At 42.7% G+C, this 20393-nt stretch overlaps 1 protein-coding gene across 1 annotated transcript in view; it reads right to left on the reverse strand.

The window, feature by feature from the left end:
- Nucleotides 1-20393, reverse strand: part of EXTL2 (exostosin like glycosyltransferase 2) — a 151225-nt gene that overhangs the window by 91133 nt on the left and 39699 nt on the right. The window contains exons 2-4 of the mRNA XM_078659256.1: nucleotides 11295-11392; nucleotides 9711-10141; nucleotides 7538-7608 (exon numbers count right to left, since the gene is read on the reverse strand). Of these exons, the coding sequence (XP_078515382.1) occupies nucleotides 7538-7608; nucleotides 9711-10141; nucleotides 11295-11299 (507 nt within the window). The 5' untranslated portion in view covers nucleotides 11300-11392. The remainder of the gene's footprint in view (nucleotides 1-7537; nucleotides 7609-9710; nucleotides 10142-11294; nucleotides 11393-20393) is intronic.

Raw genomic sequence — 20393 nt, forward strand, 5'->3', positions numbered from 1 at the left:
AAAACATTGTCTGCGCCATCTTGCCTTTTTTGAAATGCCACACTTTTGTCGTGCACGGCAGCCATTTTAGATGTCTTGACCAGACCCACTCTCTGCACGCTGTCGATTCGTAGCATGGCTCCTCACCCTCGCAAGCATCTTCCCCAGGCACTGGTCACCCCCGCTCTCTGTCTTATGCATGGGCAATAAACCTCCCCCCATCTGCGCTGCTCTTCCCTGAGAATCACACTCTGTGCCCGCCCGACACCTCCCTTTCGCCCTATTCACTACCGCACCCTCTGACACTCCTCTTCCTCTGTGTCCGATTGTCCAGGCTATCAGCTAGCCCTGCAGATGTAGTTTATGGCCTCAGCTGTAAAGAATCACCCCTCTTCAAAGGAGTTATAGTAGATCAAGGCCCACACCCGATGAGATCCGTCACACCACACGTGTTCCTACTATCTGAAAACTATCCTGTATTGTGATTGGGGAGGGGATCGAGCCTGAAGCGGAAGATTCCAGGAATGACTCTTTGTACATCAAAGTTTTTACAATTATGTCTCACATTAAAAATATATAGCACTCCAACAAAGTAGTAGGAATATAAAACTTTAATAACATATAAATATATACAACAAAACAAAAACAGTAAAAACATTTAAACAACGAAGAGACCGTGGCAATTTCTTTTGAATTATCCAATAGATTTATTGAAATTGACAGCACCAATAATGAAATATTCTTGTCAGTAGCGGTCTGTTGTGCTAATAGTTCCAAGGCAGCAGAACGCGCTGAAATCTAGATGGCACTAAAGTGATGTCTAGCAAGTTGCCGCCCAGCACATAACGGCGTGGGGCGCCGCGGGGGTGAGTGAGTCCAGTAGGCACCACAGCTATTCTTACCGGCATTGCAGAATTACTGCTGGGGACAATGCCTGTGCTGTAGCAGGGTCACAGCAGAAACAAAAAGGATTCTGTTGAAGATGTTGTTGGTTTTCAATTTGAAAACAGTTCTGGTGTCAACTGCTATGCTAATGTAGTGGTTAATGTTTTGTTTTCTCTAGAAAATGTAAAAGAGGGGGAGGCAGTCCAAAGTTCCGTTAAAAGGGCAAAGGAAAGGATCGGTGGTTTGAACTATCAGTCAAAAAGGGGAGGGGGTGCAACAATTTTTCCTACCGGGTCACACTGTGCTTTTACCGGAAGTGAGGTCTGCAGGATTCTAGTAATTCAAAGTGAGGCTGGCGCCGACGTCCCGCGAATACAGTTTCGTCACTCCACGGGTGATCATGGCAGTCATTCCCCATCGGGGGTCGGAGACTCCCGCGGCTCCTCTAGAATCTTCAAGGTCGTGGAGGACTACGGTGGTGGAGTCAACCAGTGACCGGGCCATTTCTTTATGCTGGGCCCGCTCTTGCCAGGTCGACCGCCATTTTGAGAGTTCGGTAGCTACTGGCGATCGCGGGGTCAAATGAGCGGACGGGCTCCACCCTGCTGGGCGAGACGTTGCAGCATGGCCACAGTGGAAGAACCCTTTTCCGGGCGCCTGGAGCGCTGAGGGTGCAGCTGGGAAGCCTCCACTGGGGAGGCGGGAGAGGCCTGTTCGCACCGTCTCTCCCTCCCAGTGCACCCCACGGCGTCTCGCTTGATATTTGTTATGGCCGGACCAGGCGATGAGGACGAGGGGGGGGGGGTCGGAGGCATGTGCAAGACATCCCCCCCCAGGGTTGTTGCAGCAATTATACAAGAAAGAAGAAGTGTCCCGTCCGTCTTCGGGCCGGGCTTCCGGTAGATGTCGGCCGGACGCCCCTGGCTCTGGCCCCATGAACGGGTTTCTTGGTTTATCGGCTGCAGCCGGATCCCGTCGGCCTCGGCCCCCCGACCGTTGGTGGCCGGACCGGAAGAGCATGTGGCGGGACTACCTGCAACTCTCAAGGGCCACCGCGGCCGGACTGGGAGAGAGAGGGGAGGGTCGAGGAGACATTCCCCCCCCCTGCAACTGTTCAGCGTTGTAAAGGCAATCCCCTGGCCGGGTCCCGCTGGTCTCGGCCTCTCCTCCGGCTACACCCTACGTTAGGATCTCCTGGCCGAGGCGTGGCAGCAGGACCTGCCTTATATGGGCTGCTCCCGGCTGGGCGTAGCCGGAACCCTGCTCCACCTTGGAAGTTTCCAGAGTGGGGGCGGATGTTCTACTGACTTGCATTTTCCCTAGTCTATCGATTTTTTTGGCGTGGCAGGCGGTGGGACAGCGAGGGGTGATTTGGTTTCTCTTACTGTTTTTCTGGTCTCTCACCAATGGCATATTTTAACGTTTTCTTGTTTCTAGGACATTAACAGGTTTTATCATTACGTTATGTTATCGTTTCTTTGTTCGTTGTTTAATAAAAGTTCATGTTCATCAGTGGCCTACTGATTTTCGTTTTCCTATTCTTTTCTTTCCAGGTTGTTTCATGCTAAAGTTTCTGTTAACAGGATACAGTGATCACTTTGTTATTATTGCATATGTCCTTTTCACTAGGGGTGCTCTCTGGTCGGGCCAGATGACGTATGTCTAGTAAATGGTCCGGGTGAAACAGGTGCATCAATCAGTGGGGAGTAGATAGGCATGACAGATTACAACGGGGGAGAAAGGTCCGCATTACGTACCCTTTCACTACTTGCAAAGATTTTCCTACGTTTATTTGCAAACAGGGAATACCTCCAAAAAGAACTAATTCCCAAACAGTCAATGTTCGGACAATCAATCAATCAATGAGGAATGAAATAGGTACGACGTGTTAAAGGCTTGCGTTACCTACCCTTCACTATCTGCAAAGGGAGAGAGAATATTCCTATTCTTCCTCGTTTGCAGGCAGAGAAGATCCTTAAGAGAACCAACTTCGAACAATTCAATGCTCGATTCAAACAATCAACAAGGGGTACTGTGAACACAAATGAACGCCGCTTATGTACATACGCATTGCTATTTTCAACAGGTTGTTCCTAATGTTTCTATTTTAGCGAGGTCAAAAAGAGATCCCATTAGTGGCCTACTGATTTTGCTCGATTCCTTTTGTTTTTTTACACGGTTTTTCGCTATCTGCAAAGACTAAACAGAGTATTGCGACTCTGTGCTTGTTTGTAAATAGAGAATGAACCAAAGAGAACAATCAATCAAATGGAGAGAGAAGCAGGCACGACGGATTACAAAGGGGGCAAAGGGCTGCGTTAACTACCCTTCACTATCTGCAAAGAGAGAGTACTCCTAATAGAAATGAGGGGTGGGGGGCAGCATTCAAAGCAGATCAGTGTGCATAAACACGAAAATGTTTTTACTTACCACGTACTTGACATTCGACAGCTTATGATATTTGCTATTAAAAAACCATTGAAATTCACTGAAAAAACCATAGGTTATAGACCATATATAGTTAGGAATTAGCATTTACAAAACCTTGAAAATTCACTGAAAAAACCATAGGTTATAGACCATATATAGTTAGGAATTAGCATTTACAAAACCTTGAAAATTCACTGAAAAAACCATAGGTTAGAGACCATATATAGTTAGCTGGACATTTTATTGACATAAAACCAATGAAATTCCATATATAGTTAGTTGCACTAACTATATATCGCGCACCCGCAATCCACTGCTGATGATGTCACATATTACATCATTCATGACATGGTCAGTGACATCACTGATGACATCACTGATGACATCTCAAATGACATCACTGATGACATCACTGATGACATCTCATTTGACATCAATGACCACATCACTGATGATATCATTCATGTGACAATACAATGCATCTCCTCACATTTTAATATAACCTCTGTTTCACCCAGTGTTAAAAAGAGTATCATTTTTGAAACCATTGACACACCAATACTAGTTACTACATACGCACTCACTGATTGCTACGTCTACACACACCTTCACTCATTCACCCATACAATCATTCATACATACAATCACTCATCTTTACAACACTATCATATGCACTCATACACCTATACAGACACTCACAGTCTGCCACTCATCCATGGAGTTACTTACACACCTAGTCAGTCCTGTAAAGAATCAATGAGACTTCCATTTTCTTGTCTATACAGTTAAACATAGAGCACCTTACATTTTCAAACATGTACTAACACATACTTAGTTTCTTATACAATCATTGATACAAGTACAGATTGATCTGCACAGAGTCACACACCTCCCAGCTAGCCACACACACACTCAGTCTCCCATACAAATACTTGGGCAATCAATCAATAACCCATATAGTTACTCATATAGCTACTGATCAACACATGCAGCAGTTTACAGAACAACAGACATAATGATGCACAAATTAAGACAGTTTAGTCACTAACCCATGCACTCAGTGAGACACATTTAATCACTCACTCATACATTCAGTCATGCACCTACTAAATCCTTCGTCCAGACACTTATACATCCACTAATTCTTCAATATGTAACACATATTTTAACTTTACAGACTTATACAGTCACTGGATGTAGTCATCAGTGATGTCATTTGAGATGTCATCAGTGATGTCATCAGTGATGTCATTTGAGATGTCATCAGTGATGTCATCAGTGATGTCACTGACCATGTCATGAATGATGTAATATGTGACATCATCAGCAGTGGATTGCGGGTGCGCGATATATAGTTAGTGCAACTAACTATATATGGAATTTCATTGGTTTTATGTCAATAAAATGTCCAGCTAACTATATATGGTCTCTAACCTATGGTTTTTTCAGTGAATTTTCAAGGTTTTGTAAATGCTAATTCCTAACTATATATGGTCTATAACCTATGGTTTTTTCAGTGTATATATATATATATATATATATATATATATATATATATATATATATATATATATATATATATATATATATCCGCCCCGGCGTTGCCCGGGACAGAAGGGGGCTGGGGGCAGCATTTTCGGCTTTTGTGCAGTCCCGGCCGGGCCCCCGCCTGCCCCGACATTGCCTAGACCGCCTGCCGCCCCCCCGCCCCCCTGCCTCCCGCCTTACCTGAGCCGCGCTCCGGACTTCACCGCCACTCCCGGGCCCCTGCCCGCCCCGACATTGCCTAGACCGCCTCCCGCCCGCCTGCCTCCCGCCTCTGCCTTACCTGAGCCGCGCTCCGGACTTCACCGCCACTCCCGGGCCCCCGCCCGCCCCGACATTGCCCAGACCGCCTCCCGCCTCCCGCCTCGCCTTACCTGATGCGCCGCTCCTCCCCGAGCTCCGGACTTCACCGCCACTCACCGCCACTCCTCGCCGCTCGTCACCGCTCCTCCCCGCCTGTCGTCATCACGCATGTCTAGGTACGTCGCGGCCGGCGCTAGTTTTAGGGGACTACTTCGTTTGTAAATTTAAATTTTTTAATTTACGTTTTATTTTTATTTTATGTCGCCTATGTCCATCTACACACCCTGAGGATTCCAACAATGTATTGGGTGTGTGGATTGGCGCTGTGGTTCCCGAGTTTACCTTGCCAAAAGGTTTCTGTTCTCTCTTTATACTAGTAGTATAGATATAGATATATATATTTTTTAATAATGTTTCCTTTAACAGAGTGAGAGATGGAGGTTCTTGCTAGTTAGCAAATCTAACAGAACACTTTTGGCACCTGATGCACTCCCTAGAGCTGTGACGTGAGAGAGCACAATGCAATGAAGGCCGATTTAGGATGCTGAGTTTGCAGTTATACGCAGACGAAAGAAGACATGTAATACGAAGCTCCGTGTGTGGCGCAGTCATTGACAGGTACCCAGGCCTGGGAGGATGCTACATTATATAAAATATAAATATTATTAAGGTACTGTTTCTGAGGTGGAGTTGGTGGATACTTGTTCGTCTCTTCATTGTTTTGTAATAGGGGCACGGATTCGAACCCAGGAACAAATTCCTTACAACCCATTATGTAATTCCCAAGAATGAAATCACCCTCCTTTTAGATACCATATAAGAACGTTAAAGTTTTGTAATTTTAGTGTGGGAAATGAAAGTTGTGATAACTTTATCACCCAAGAATGCCACACGTGCCACATTCTTGGCTTCTGAAAAATCATACATTTCTAGATGTTTCTACGGAGCAGATAGTAAATTTGGTCCGTGTCCTACAACACAGATGTGTTACTTTATGCTTGAATGTTCATATGGTTGCCGATTCAGACTTCCATGCTTTCGTAGGCAACAGAGTAGGAAAAGCAGAGTGAAGAAGGTTAGACGTTATATGAAGTTCTTTTTTTGTCTTTTTTTAAGACAAATGACCTGTATTTTTCTTTAAGAAACGTGGGAACCCGGGAAAACGAGTGTCAAAGCGAGGGCCCTTTGAATGTTCAATCACCTGCTCGATACTCATCCTCTTAAGTCTGGAACGTGTGAAAAATGTCCTTGGTGGGCCTCAGCAGGGCTAACAGATTTTCCCAAAAGGAACTTACAGACAAAAGATATGCTTGATTATACAGAGCACTTGGCTCGTCAGTAAACTTAAGGGTGTAGCATGCTAGCCCCTTCCGTGGTTCTTCCACCATCACCAGCACATTTAAGGTTTATGGACTTGTACATTTGACAATGCTCTGAATGGCGAACCTGAAATGGGGGGTGGGGGCAGGGCAAGCAGACATTATGGTGTCACAACTCAACTGTAAAAACTTTCTATAATTGACTCCATATGTCACAATTCGACTGCAACAAGGAAGTTTGGGATGGGTTTTCATACAAGGATTGCAGGCTCCCACGTCTCATACATAGAATTATGAATAGGTAACAGTGAATTATGGGGATGTTTTTCACCTTGGGGTTCTGAGTGACATCCAATAGACAATAAGAGTGAAACTTGAGTTGTCTATGATATCACTCAGAGCCCCCAGGTGAAAAACATCCTGCAACTCCTTTTTTACCTATCTATAATTTGATGCTGTGTATAGCCCCGAAATTCTCTGCCCTTGCTTTCAATTGCTAAGCTGGGGCTGAAGATTGATGGGGCAGCTATGCATCCTTGTCCTTAAGGTAAAAAAAATAAAACTATACCTTACCTGCCAAACTTGACCAACCCACAGCACCTTCCCGGCCTGTCTTCCCCCTGTTGCAGCTGGTCAGACAAGCAGTGATGCTCTGCCAGGATCGCAGAGAGCCCTGCCAACCTAGCCTGGAAGGCCTTTATGATGTAGCAACAATGGGTAACAAGTTTAGGTGCTATGTCACAGCAGTGACTTATCAGATTCGGAAACTAAAATATATTGATGCCCCAAATTGATTTACATTGCAGAGATAAATCATGAATCCAGTTCAATAACACATTCCCTATTTTTCCAAATAAGAATACAAACGTTTTACAAACAAATCATGGTCACGTAAGACCTGTTGGTTAAGCAAGAAATTGGATCTGTGGCGCTACGTTCAAATTGCCATTTTCAGCCATGCTCTGGCTGCTAAAAAAGACCCAACAAGTGTACACACAACAAGACAATCTTAAGCCATTTTTATAAAAACTTTGTAATATGGTCAACATTAGCTAGAGCGAAAAAAACAACCTTACCTTCCAAACAGAAAAAGCAAACGTGACATCATGTGCACTGACCAATGTGTCATCATCCATCATTAAAATAGCTGAAACGATAAAGAATATATTAAGTATCACATTTAGAAATATAGAACAACTAGCCTGGGTCTGAATGTAAAGGTTTATTCTCCACATACAGAAGGTATACATTCAGTCTGAAAGCAGGTTGTTTTAAGTTTCAGTATCAGCTGAGCAGAACTGGAAATTCAAGCCAAGGTTTATAACAACATTTAGTTAAAATTACTTCTTCAGTAGACTTTACACCTCCTTGGACTGTCAAAGAAACCTAAAGCAACACAAAGATGGAACGTTCTCCAATAATTTACAGAAAAGAAACCCTCACAAAAACGTACAGAGTTTGAAAACCTCACTGGTGTCTAACATAGGCCCAGGCGGTCTGATTCATGCCAGATTTGATGTATAACCACTATGTAAATGAGTTTCATTTAGATAATATGCATGTAATGGTGTTTTATGTTGATAAAGACTATCTCAATGTGTTCCCTTTAGATTCATCCTATGTAAAAAAAAATCCATGGATATTCTGAAAATCTGGCATGGATTTGGCCGTCCAGCATATGGGGTGGGAACCTCTGTTATAAGTACACGAAATGCAACTAACCCATTTTCACTCACAGTACGGACTGCCTTTCCATCACAAGGCCAAACTAAGTTGAAAAATAAACCTGATATTAATTCTTTGAAACTTCATCATAATGTACAGAATGCAATTTGAAATAAAAGTGAACAAACACTATGATTTAAATGATTTACTCCATCTGATAAATTCAATGTACAAAGGTTTTGAGCAATGCTGAACAATCATGGTCTTAGCTATCCATATCCCACTCCCTGGTTTCTTGACAAAGGGTTTACAAAACTCTTTAGTCAACAGATAACTGCTGGTAGAGAAATAGCCACGTGTTGGATAGGTCCAAACCTTCTACCAATTTGGAAGATGGAGGACAGACCTAACTATTTCGAACACTATAGCCTGGTGCAATTACACAACATTATTTGGCATACACGATTGCTCACATTTTCGAATAGTTATCCTGATAGATGTGTTTTGCTGGGGTATCTGAGAGATCTGCCAGTTGAGATCGAAAAATAAGAAAATGTAATCGTGTTTGGTTCCTTGATTGCTTGCACACAAATGGCACTACACAGAAGTTCTCTCGCTCTCTGCAATAAACTAAAAGATATTAAGGCTAAAGAATAAATATTCTACCAAAAACCGGTGCCAGCACTATGATTGTGATCTTTCTTTTTGGATATCATGAAACAATGTATGTAAATAACCTTGATTTTGCTTTTTACATTTAAAACGCAACTGAAACCTATTAATTGGTGGAAATACCTGACCTTGCCCCAAGAAAAAAACAGACAATGTAGCCTGGCAACACCGGCTGGAGATCAAGGTCTAGCATTACATGAGGGAGACGACATAGCAAGGATGTTGAGAGTTCATCCTTGATTAAATGTATTCTCTAGTATTTTTCCTCCTGTTTCCTTCTTGTATGGAAAAAGTATTTTAGATTTCAGCAGAAGAAATGGAATCAATTTCCTTTGTAGAATAAAGATTACTCATACATTGTTATAACTATAATTGTATATTGCAAACGAATATCTAATTAAATGAAAATAAAGTTGTTCTGGCTTTCACCTTCATCATAAAGGATGCATGGGCTCAGGTTTCACTACGCTACAAACCAGAAGCTACATGTGGAATGAGAGCTCCCAGCCTCCACATGCTAAGCTTTCATACCTCTCCACCCATAAGATATGATAAAACCCTAAGTGCTCACTAATCATGCAAGGAGGTATTCTGCTGATATCACAGCAATGATGCTGGCTCATGCACACTGATTTGGGACTCAGTTAAGTCAGTGTTGTTGAGCTCCTTCTGTCAACTGATATGCTTTTCACAGTTTATACCTTGTACAAGGCAATGAAGGTGCACAGATTTCGGGGTTTGGCTGTCTTCAACCATCGGCTCAGTCTTGTGGACTGGAGACTTGACTGCATACCATTGATGGGTACTGAAAAGATGAACATCTATGCTACATTTAAGATTTCAAATGCGGTACTACAGTGGTTCTTATAAGATGAGGGAATGAAGGTATTTAATTTTCAGAAGACAACTTACCGTCAGTTTCCAGTGCAGAAAAAGGCTGGAGTCTATTCCTCATTCGATTCATAGTCTGCTCCTCAAAGACGACAGGTACGGGGTGTGGTCCGAGCGAGACCCACAGCTCCTCTGGGGTCTTTTCCCCAATGTTGTTCCACACTACAATCACTTTATGTAGATTTGGAACTGCTTGGTAGTGATTCAGAAGTTTCAACAACACATCGGTTCGGTTAAATGTCTGCATGATCAGTGTGAACGAATCGAGAGGCAAAAGGCTCTTGGAGGTCTCTTTCCTTTTGAGGGCATTGATCGCATCATCTTTGTTGTTGGGAAGGAAAGCGGACAAGCTTCCTATCACAAGAAGCAAAAGGACGCAGACGAGGAAGGACATGTGGAGCATCCTGGTTCTGATGACTCTTCCGGGTAGCTTACAAATATGGTGAATGCACCTTTGAAATAATTGGAAATCAAAGAACGGCTATTAGTTGATAAAACATTGATGAAAATTGAACGACAGCCCATCTTGGACATGGTTTAAGTGTAGTGTACTGGATGTCAAGAGAGCACTTATGTATTCAACCAGCTAATAAATATAAGAACACATTAAATGATAAGCCCATCAGGAAATGTCTTTAAAGCAAAATTATAATTTTGTATCTAACAAAGGCCCATGTAATCTCTGTAACAACAGTATGTCAGTTTTAAAGCATGACCGCTACTATGCTGCAGCCCACACTTTGAACCAACACTGTATATGAGCTTATATGTGCTTCTGAATCTAGGGTGGGTCAGTTATCTCTTTATTGCCTTGTACTCCCAGCCTTTATTATTGTGAAAACTGCCAAGAAGGTCATCAGACTGGATTCCCTGGGGCATGGCATTCTACCCTACAACAGCCCATGAAGTGTACCCGGTCCATAGGAAACTGTAATTTGTTTTGCTCATGCTACAGTAATGGAAAGCACTATAGAAAGGATAGCCGGCTCTTTCACAAATGTTGTGCTCGATAAACCCAGCTAAAATACCCAACAATTTCACCTCGCCATTGTGTTACAGTTAACATTAGTGTGGCTGAGAGAACCTGCTGGGGTCCATGGGCTGGCAGACCTGAATGTTAAGATGGTTTACAGGCCTACCATTAGGTATAGGGTTCATAGATTACTCATCGGAGGATCTAGGCCTCCTTATGTGAACTTCTCTTCAGAACAGATCAAATTTAGTAGGAACATATAAGCACATTTCTATGTGAATGCATGACTATAGATGGTGCCTAGTTATAGTAAGCATGAGAGGAGCTTTTAAAAGGAGTTTTTGCAAACAGTGTATATTAAGAAAATAAAAATAAATTATATGGCTCAGATATCATATATGATAATCAAGGTCAGCATAGCCACATATATACATTTTATACACATATTACATGACTAAGAAGCGATACATGAGGCTATAGGAAACCATTTTGGAAAAGAGAGATGGCGAACAAGTGTAGTGCGTTTTCAAGCTCTGTTCACTTACAACACTTATTTCGATAAATGGCAGGAAAGGCAGTGAATAGATATTCGTATTAATTTAGACCACTTTCTGTTCATCTCATTACTATACCTCATGTCACAAAAGTGCGGTAGAGATTTTCTTCCAGAATTATGTATTATGAAATGTCTGTGCGAGATGTTTGAATCAGAAAGAGATCACTGTGAAAGCTGAAAAGACAAGACACACATTTTACTAACAGGAACAGTGTGTGTTCATTTACACTTTAGACACTATGTGTAATGCGAAAACCTTTTGCCTTATACAATAAAGAATGCAGTCTTGAACATAGTTTTTGCAGTGTGTTACCCTTCCTTATCTTTTCGTTAATTCTCTTAAGGCATACTATATATATATTTCAGTTTCAATTGTACGTTTTATATACCTCATAACAAGGATGTATACCATTTTGTCTTGCAGGAATTTAACTTGTACATCTAATGTTTTATAAGCATTAACTCCTTGTGCAGCTCGATTTAGCTTATTGTCAATTTCGATAAAGCTTTCAAACTTAAAAAAGTGACAAGATTAATAATTGAGCTATGCAAACAGACTTACCCCTTCCCTAACAGCTATACCTACATACACAGTCCTAAAGGAATTTGAGTGTAGGCGGATACATGGTAGAGCATGTGTATCCTCTGATGCCCTCTGTACTCTTACGTCTCTCTACCACCATTATATTCGTGCACATGATTTCGCGCATTCTAGCTGAACGCTTGGTCTGATCTCTCAAGGAAAGGTTGCCATACCGTCTCTCCCTTTGTTCTATCTCTGTTTCCTGTACCTCTGGATCTGAGATCTGCATCCCTGTTCTTTCTCACTCACCAACTTTTGTTTCAAACCTCTCTCTCTCACCTCCGTCTATCTGAACTATCCCTCTGCTGTCACGGGGAGGCAAGAGGAAGTTGGGGTGGATATTTCTTCTTTTTGCAGCCCCGTGTTTAGCTCAATCTTACCTCCATGAGTCAGAAAAATCTCTCTCAAACAATTGTATTTCTGGGGTATCTGCTGCTCACCAGTATGAATGTACTATACTCCAGCTTACTTATCTCTAAGAACCCTGAGTGGCAACTTTCCCTATAGGCTCTGTTGCTCACCTAGGTCTCTGAAGGTTCTTTCTTTTACCTTTGTGTCCTTCGTCCCTTTCTGTTACCTTTGAGTCTGAGGTCCTACTCTCGCACCTGTTTCTGAGTATCTCTATTTCACCTCGGCCGCTTTAGGACTTCTCCTTCACATCTGTTCTTTATAGGTGGGTGCCACTTGCTATATATTTTTAAGGTGGTCTGGAAAGAGTTCAAAACCAAAATCCAACCTCTGCACTCTCACGAGAGAGTTCACAGTTCTATTCGATCCTCTCTCCCACACTTTCTACTAAGATATACCTTCAAACTTCAAACCTTCTAACAAAACACCTGAGCTGCTGCAGGTTCACTAAGATTATGGGCAGTTGTGGACTAGAATTGTGGGTACTCTGGCATGGCCGGATGGGCGAGCTTGAAAGGTCCAGTTTGTGGGACTGTTTTTTGGGTTTTTTTTTGGTGCCATCGGCCCTGACATGGGCAAAAATAAAACGAAAGCCAATACATAGCCCAAGTCCAAGGAGAGCACTGTTACTAGCTCCAGCCCCTGATTTGAGGGGGTGTAGACATGCAAGTCTAAATCTAAGTGTACATCTACATCCAGAAATTCTAAATAGCAAAACACTGTAGTAGCGAATTACACATAAGTAAATATACACGTTTGTATATTTCCCTTTATAAATAGGCCACCTATCACCTATAATAATAGTCAAATAGGTAACTACAGCACAGTCAGAGTTTATTAAAACACAAGTTGAAGAGAATTATTTGTAGAAAAAAATGTGATCTTTGATACCCTAATACTGCCAACGCGGTTCAGTGCTAGTTATAATGGGATAAAAAGCACACTGCAATATACAACTGCCATCATACAGTGGTGAGCACAATAACCAAGCATGCTTAAGCAGATGCTTCCTACAGAATTCAGGGTGGCAGGATGTGCTTGCCAAAAATAATCAAAGCCCTCTGAACAGGACGCTTAGACGTAGCGATGAGTAACACAGACTATTTACCAATAAAAATCCAGAAACACGCTGACATCTCTGAAACATTTAACCACACATTAAGGATCAAACAGAAGCTACACATAACAAACACACAAATTCCTGTTTGCAGCTGAAAAGGTTATGAGGCCATCTAAGTGCTAATTATAGCAACACAAATGTCTTTGGGCAGTGTATTCAGCATTAACACAGTGTTGCTGGTGTCACGTCAGAGTGACTATGCTTTCAGCAGTTCTATCTGTTTCCCTATGACATGGCATTTCAAATCCTCTGCTCCTACTCACTGTCCTTCACACCTCTCTATCAGCATTTTTTATCAGCAAAACCTTTGCCCTTTTTAGGTTGAGCCTAGAGCCAGCGTCCGTGCTCTGTTCTGCGAGACTTGTTGCAGTAGAGTATGGAACAGAAGCCCTGCCCAGTCTCCGCCTAGATTTGTCATTGGCTTGTGTCATTGTCCTTCCTAAATTCTGGATTCTGATTCGTAAATAGGCTTGTTAGTCCCTCCTTAGTACCACCTTGTCTTTATTTGTAACCTCCCATGGCGACTGGCCCTTTTTCTTCGGTTGTTACATGCTACGTGTTATTTAATCTGTAAGCACTACCTTCTTTATTGAGTTTCTCTTACTGCAGGCAGCACATGGGAACCAGCTTTCAAGAAAAACATGAGTGCCCGCTTTCACTGTAACACAGTCGCTCACTTTCACTGTAACACAGGCGCCCGGTATTATATCAATCTCCCACCTACCCCGTTCCTGATTAATCTCGCTCCATCACCCGCGTGTCTGTTTCTCCACCAACCAGACCTAAAGCCCGCCTCCTCCACAAGATCGTGTAGGCTCCCCATATCCTAGCTTTTTACAACTGACCAGCTCATCATCCGGCAGGAATATCCCGGGGTTGAACCAAAAGCTCTCAGCTTGACTTCTCGGGCTTAGAGTGAACCCAGCAACACAACTATTATTTTGAGATATTGACTCTAAAGCATTTTCACCATTTGGAATTTGGAGTTACACCTCAAAAGGAAAGGCAAGATACTTATTTTCCAGTAGTATATCTGAGCTAGACATAACACTTATTTTCTTTAAAATTAAAACACCTTATTTTCAGTCTGGAGAATGTTTAGAGCACTTATACTCAAACGTCAAGATACAGTCAAGCGGCCTGTGGAGGGGAATGGAATAAGTCCAAGGAGAGCTCTGTCAATCAGTCAGGTCTCCATTGTTTTTCACGCTAGAGTTAAGTGGATATTGCAAAGGAGCTGGGAAGGTGCCTTAGCCCCACTAGAACAATGGTTTTCATCGCAATAACAAACACGACAAAACAGAAAGCAACGTCTTTCGATCTCAACTGGTGAAGTGTTGCTTTGTTACATCCGTGAAGCTTCACATTAACTCTTCCATGTTTTCTGAGTTACTGATGACACACATCATTCTTATATGTGCAGGAATTCTGCATTATTCAGGTTTATTTGGTCCTATTGTGTTAATCATTTGACAATACTTCAATTAATGCAGGTCCATAAACATGTCCCAATTCCCTAAGTCAGGGCACAAATCCTAAACAAGTAAATGCATAGCATTAGGTCTCACATTACTGAAAGTTTGAGCTATCAGCGTTGTAAATAATAATGCAACACCAGAGCTCCAACCTTAAGTAATGCAAGAACTATTGCATTGTAAATGCTTGTTTTGGTTGTAGGATGCCTAAAAAAAGAAGTGAAGAAATCTATGCAAGGGTCTGTCTAAGGGGGTGTGCTTTAGTGTGGGGCATTCCAAACAGAAAACTGACCTCAAGGAACAGGCTGCCATATATGATGAACTAGTAAATGTGTTATTTACCCACTCCCACAATCTTAAATCTGCCTGCATCATCTGGCACAAATATCCTGGGCTGACATCAAGTGTGCAGGCTACTGCACTCCTTTAAATACCTCAAAATATTCTACTTTCGAATACCTAGGAGCTGAACTTTCAGCTAAAGGAACCTTCCCCATCAAACACCACAACATCTACCACCCTCTGGGTGATCGCACGCTCTTCTCAGAGGAAAATACTGATCTAGTAACACAGTTCTCCATAACTGACTCTAATTACGTTTTCTTGGGAGACTTCAATACTCAATGGAATAACCCAGAAGACACCTCGGTCCGTTTTCTTACTAACCTTCTTGAAATAAATGACCTCAAACAATTCTGCAATGAACCAACCCATTGCAAAGGCTCCACCCTAGATGCTATAATCAGCAAAAATGAGCTGATCTCACTTCAATCCATCACACCTATGGAATGGTGCGACAACCATCTCATACTGTTTAAGATCAAGACCCACCTCAGATCTCACACAGCCCCATACAACAAACGTACACATTGGGCCAGAAATATCAAACAAATTTCGATAACTGAATTGGAATCCAGGGTCCGGACCCAAGTACAGTATCAACCTCTCACTCGCACCACTGAGGAACTCACCACCCACTACAATACAGCGATGACTGATGTTCTTGACCAAGTGGCACTGCTTAAACTGAAACAATCTAGAAAATTATCATTAAATTCCTGGTTCCGCACCGACCTCAACAATTAGAGGAGAAACCTCAAACAGTCAGAGAGAATATGGAGAGAGCACCCCTCTTCAACACACCTCACACTCCTAAGATCCTGACGGCTTTCTTATAAGAAAAACATCTTAAGAGAAAAAGCCACCTTCTTTCATAACCGACTAGACCGTGCTAAGAACCGACCTAGGAGCTCTTCAACATGATCAAACAACAAACCACCTCTACCTCCCCTCACGAATCAATAGCCACTAATGAACGCTATGAAGAAATTGCCAAATTATTTTCTGACAAAGTAGCAAATATTGAGCAATCCATCATCCAAGTTGAAAATCAGACTTCTATACCAGACCCTTCCTGCTGTCTCGCTTGCCCCAATGGTTGCTCCCTACGCAGACTTTACTTTTGACCCCAAGAAAAACCATGGTCTCCTCTATTTCCTTCAACTGAAAAATAATGCTAATTGGTCAGACTTCAAACCCATGACTGAGAGTGAAGTCTACAGTATAATTGCAAACCTGAAGCCCACTCCAATGATCCGCTCCCATCCACATTAGTACAAAACCTCAACCATATTATCGCCCCATTCTGGACAAAAGTCATCAACACCTCTTCTCCTCTTTCTCCTCAGGGCCAGACTCCCTCCAACTAGGCCAAATCACTCCCGCACTTAAAAAAAACAGGAGCTGACCCCAATGACTTCAATAACCTCAGACCTATCTCGAACCTCCCGTTCCTAGCCAGAACAATGGAGAAATGTTTCCTTCTACATCTCAATCATCATATAGAACAATTCCGTCTCCATGACATCTTCCAGGCAGGGTTCAGAAAAGGCTGTAGCACAGAAACTGCCATGCACAATATCGTGGATGACATTTGCGGATTCTTGGATGAAGTGGACACATGCATCCTAATCCTACTTGACCTATCAACTGCTTTTGATACTGTTAACCATTCAGCACTGATTGAGCCACTCAAGAACCACAGTGGTATCAATGGCACAGTCCCCAGTTGGTTCAACTCGTACCTACAACATCGCTCGCAACAAATACAAATCAACAACTGTCTATCTAAACCAACACTAGTTCCCCATGGTCTACCCTCAAGGCTCAATTCTCTACCCTTCTCTTTTCATTCTCTTCGTGGAACCCCTTACTCTTATCCTGAACCAAGCAGTGGTAAAATACTGCCTTTATGCCGATGGTACCCAACTTTAATACAATATTAAGTCACTGAGTGACATCATTCATCTGAATGACACACTAATCAAGGTACAAACTTGGCTTAACACCAACCACTTGAAGTTGAACCTCAACAAAACTGAATTACTACTTTTCTTCCCGAAAAACAACCCTCTCCAAATCCAAGGTAGGCTCACTTACTTGGACGTCCTTAACTGCTCCCTTACATTATCCAACCCCGTAAAGTCATTGGGCATTACTCTAAACAAAAATCTGTCAATGAAAGACCACATCCACAACTCAGCCAAAGGAGCGCTGTTCACTCTTAAAAATAACCAGAATATCGAACCTTTTATTCCTGCTGATGATTTTAAAATGGTAGTGCAGTCTCTTGTCCTCTCAAAACTGGATTATGGACACGCCATCTTCACAGGACTTCCGAAAACCCGACCTTGCCCCTTTACAACAGTTCTCAACATGGATGCACGGTTACTAACAGGTGTTAAATGATTTGAGAACATTTCACTGGACCTCAAGAACCTCAATTGGCTTCCCATCGAAGGAAGATGTATATACAAGACGGCTTGCATTCCCCACAAAGCCATTCACAACCATAACCCAAACTACCTAGGTTCCAGATTTTCCAAAGCAGAAAGAGCCAGAGCTCTGAGAAGCTCCAGCTCCTTTCCTCTCATCCCTCCCAAACTGAAAAAGAAATTCTCTCACACTTGCTTATTCTCTGGAAATACACCTAGGATCTGGAACACACTCCCTAGAGATCTCTGATGTAACCCATCCTTGACATGCTTCAAACAGGCCCTTAAATACCTTCTGTTCAACAAATACTTTAATGCTCAAAGAAACTAAACCATGCGCACAATGAGTCACACAACCCAATCAGACCTTTAAGGCGGGCATTTGATTTGACTTTTTAAGCTTCCTCCTTGTCACGTACGCCATAATCATGTTCTGTTACAATGTCCTGTACCTACCTTGACTGCTTACCGATCTCCTATATGTTTATCTGGATGCACCTCTATGTTTGATCTGTATACTTATATGTACATCTATGGAATTACCCTGTATTATATGTAAGGCGCTCTGATACCTTCGGGTCTAGCTAGCGCTCTATAAAACCTATACAATTAAAAATAAAAATACAAACTAAAACAACTGTAGATTTCTGATGTCAAGGGTAGTGAGTGACATGGAATCACATCTGCTTAAGTAATGGCAAAAATAATACTAGTTCAAAACTAACAGGTGGACTTTAACTCTAGAGCTCAGGATCCAAGTTCCGAGGACAGCTTAGCCAGGAGTCTGGTCTCTGGAAAGAATGCATTAGTTGACATCTCTGAGACAAGCAAAAAAAAATGCCTATGGCACGATATGAAATTTTGATTTGAAATATGGTCTCCAAGCAAATGGCAGAGGGAAAGCACCATTGCTGCAATCGGACAAGGGGAGAGCAGTCTACTCACCTGCAGCCCGATGAAGGGTATACATTCTGTCAATTGATAATCCCATTAGAAGGCGAGTTTAATTTCGTGCTTCCGACTGTTGCACAAAGGGCGGGTGATCCAGGCTCTTGAAGAGAGGGCGTGTGTGCTTCTGCCTCCTGCCACCCCTCAAGGATAGCCCGCTGTGTGCCATCCACCAAAGGGATACGCGTGTTCTGTGCCACTAGGTTGAGGGGAAGGGGGGCGTATGCTGTGCGTCAGATGAAAGGCGTTCCTAAACCTCTGCTTCTAAATTGCAGTGGACAAAGGCCGTGTTCCAAGGCAGGTGGTCTGTGTTACTCTACCTGTGAGGCCAGGACAACTTGCAGTGACGTATCTGTTCCCGAGGTGGTTATGTTGATGCATCATTCTGGAAGGCGCTGCCTCCGCTTCCATATCTATCAGAAAACAAGCTGTATTCCCAGATCCATGGGGGTCAAAGGCTGTATTCCTAAACCAGTCAGGGCAGAGGCTTTGCTCCCCTATCCACCGGGATAGAGACCGTCCCGCATCCATTGGAACAGAGGCTTTGCCCCCTCGTCCGTCCAGGCAGAGACTGGGGTCCCGTAGCCATCTCTGAATAAATAAGTACCACTGCTTCCACACGGCAAGGGAGCAGTTTCCGCATCCATCAAGGCAGAGGGTTTTCTCCAACAAAAGTCAGGGCAGTGGCTGCGCTCCTGTATCCAGCAGGCCAGCAGGCTGGTCAAATCACATTCAGCAGGCCACAGCTGCGTCATCACGTACATTAGGGAAGTTGTTTAGTTCCCACATTCCACATAGGCAATATGGCAGAGTAAGTCTAATACACTTGGCGTCAGAGAAAAGCACAACATGGGCATGGCAGAAGTGTGAGCCCCACCAAGCTAGTCCCAGAGTGGCACAGGGTAGTGTCAGCGAGGTATCCCAGACAAACGCCTCGAGGCACTGTTGTATCATCAGTCTGCTGACGTCATACAGGCAGCTCTGGTATCTCCTATTGCTATTGTGGTCTTTCAGCCTGCCTCACTTTTGTAGCTGAGTGGATGCCAAAAAATCTGAATGTTTTTCGGTCCAGGGCAAGAATTTATCAGAGACAAGATTGATTCGAATTCTTCACAAACAGTAACGAAAATCAAACGTTTTCTGTGTAAAAGTTTAATTTCCCAGAAACCTTTCAACAACTTCATAATCTACTGACACCAACCGCATCATGCTACTAAGGTAACGTGGAAGATATTTGCTAAAAACAAAGCCTGCAGCGCTGTGTGATGAGATCAGTGTGTATTTAATCTAGTATCAGAGAGTTGGCGCTTTTACACCTAGTTTAGCTACTGACATTTTCTCTTACGGTGTATTTTTTAAGTTGCAGAATTAAAAAGCTTCCTCTAACAGGAACAATTATTTAAACAGTAAATAAACTAAAGATGAGCCAGAATGTGTTTTGCACTTTGGCTAAGAAGAATACGTTTCATCTACTGCCCAGTAACATTTTCAGATGGGATAATTGAAGGAGAATACTCTCAAGTTTCAGACCTTGGTCAGTGAATTATTTTTCAATACATATTATTAACTTGCTGCCTCCTGGTGCAGTCAATGTATGTATAGAGTATTTCTAATGTGCCAACATAGCCAAAAAGTAGTGGAGCGCTGTACGGGGTCACAGACGAGCATAAAGTCCCAAAGAGAGGTAGCTGGGGTGTTGACGGTTAATGCATTGTGGTGTAGTGTTCTTTAAAGAGGTCACTTTTCAACTCTTTACTGAATTGGAGCAGCGCTGAGGCCGACCTGATGGATATGCCGTTGAAGTTCCAGACCCTGAATGCATAGAGGAAAAAGCTTACTGTATTGTTATTTTTGGTTTTTTTTTTAC

Source organism: Lissotriton helveticus, chromosome 1_1 (assembly GCF_964261635.1).
Source record: "Lissotriton helveticus chromosome 1_1, aLisHel1.1, whole genome shotgun sequence".
NCBI lineage: Eukaryota > Metazoa > Chordata > Amphibia > Caudata > Salamandridae > Lissotriton > Lissotriton helveticus.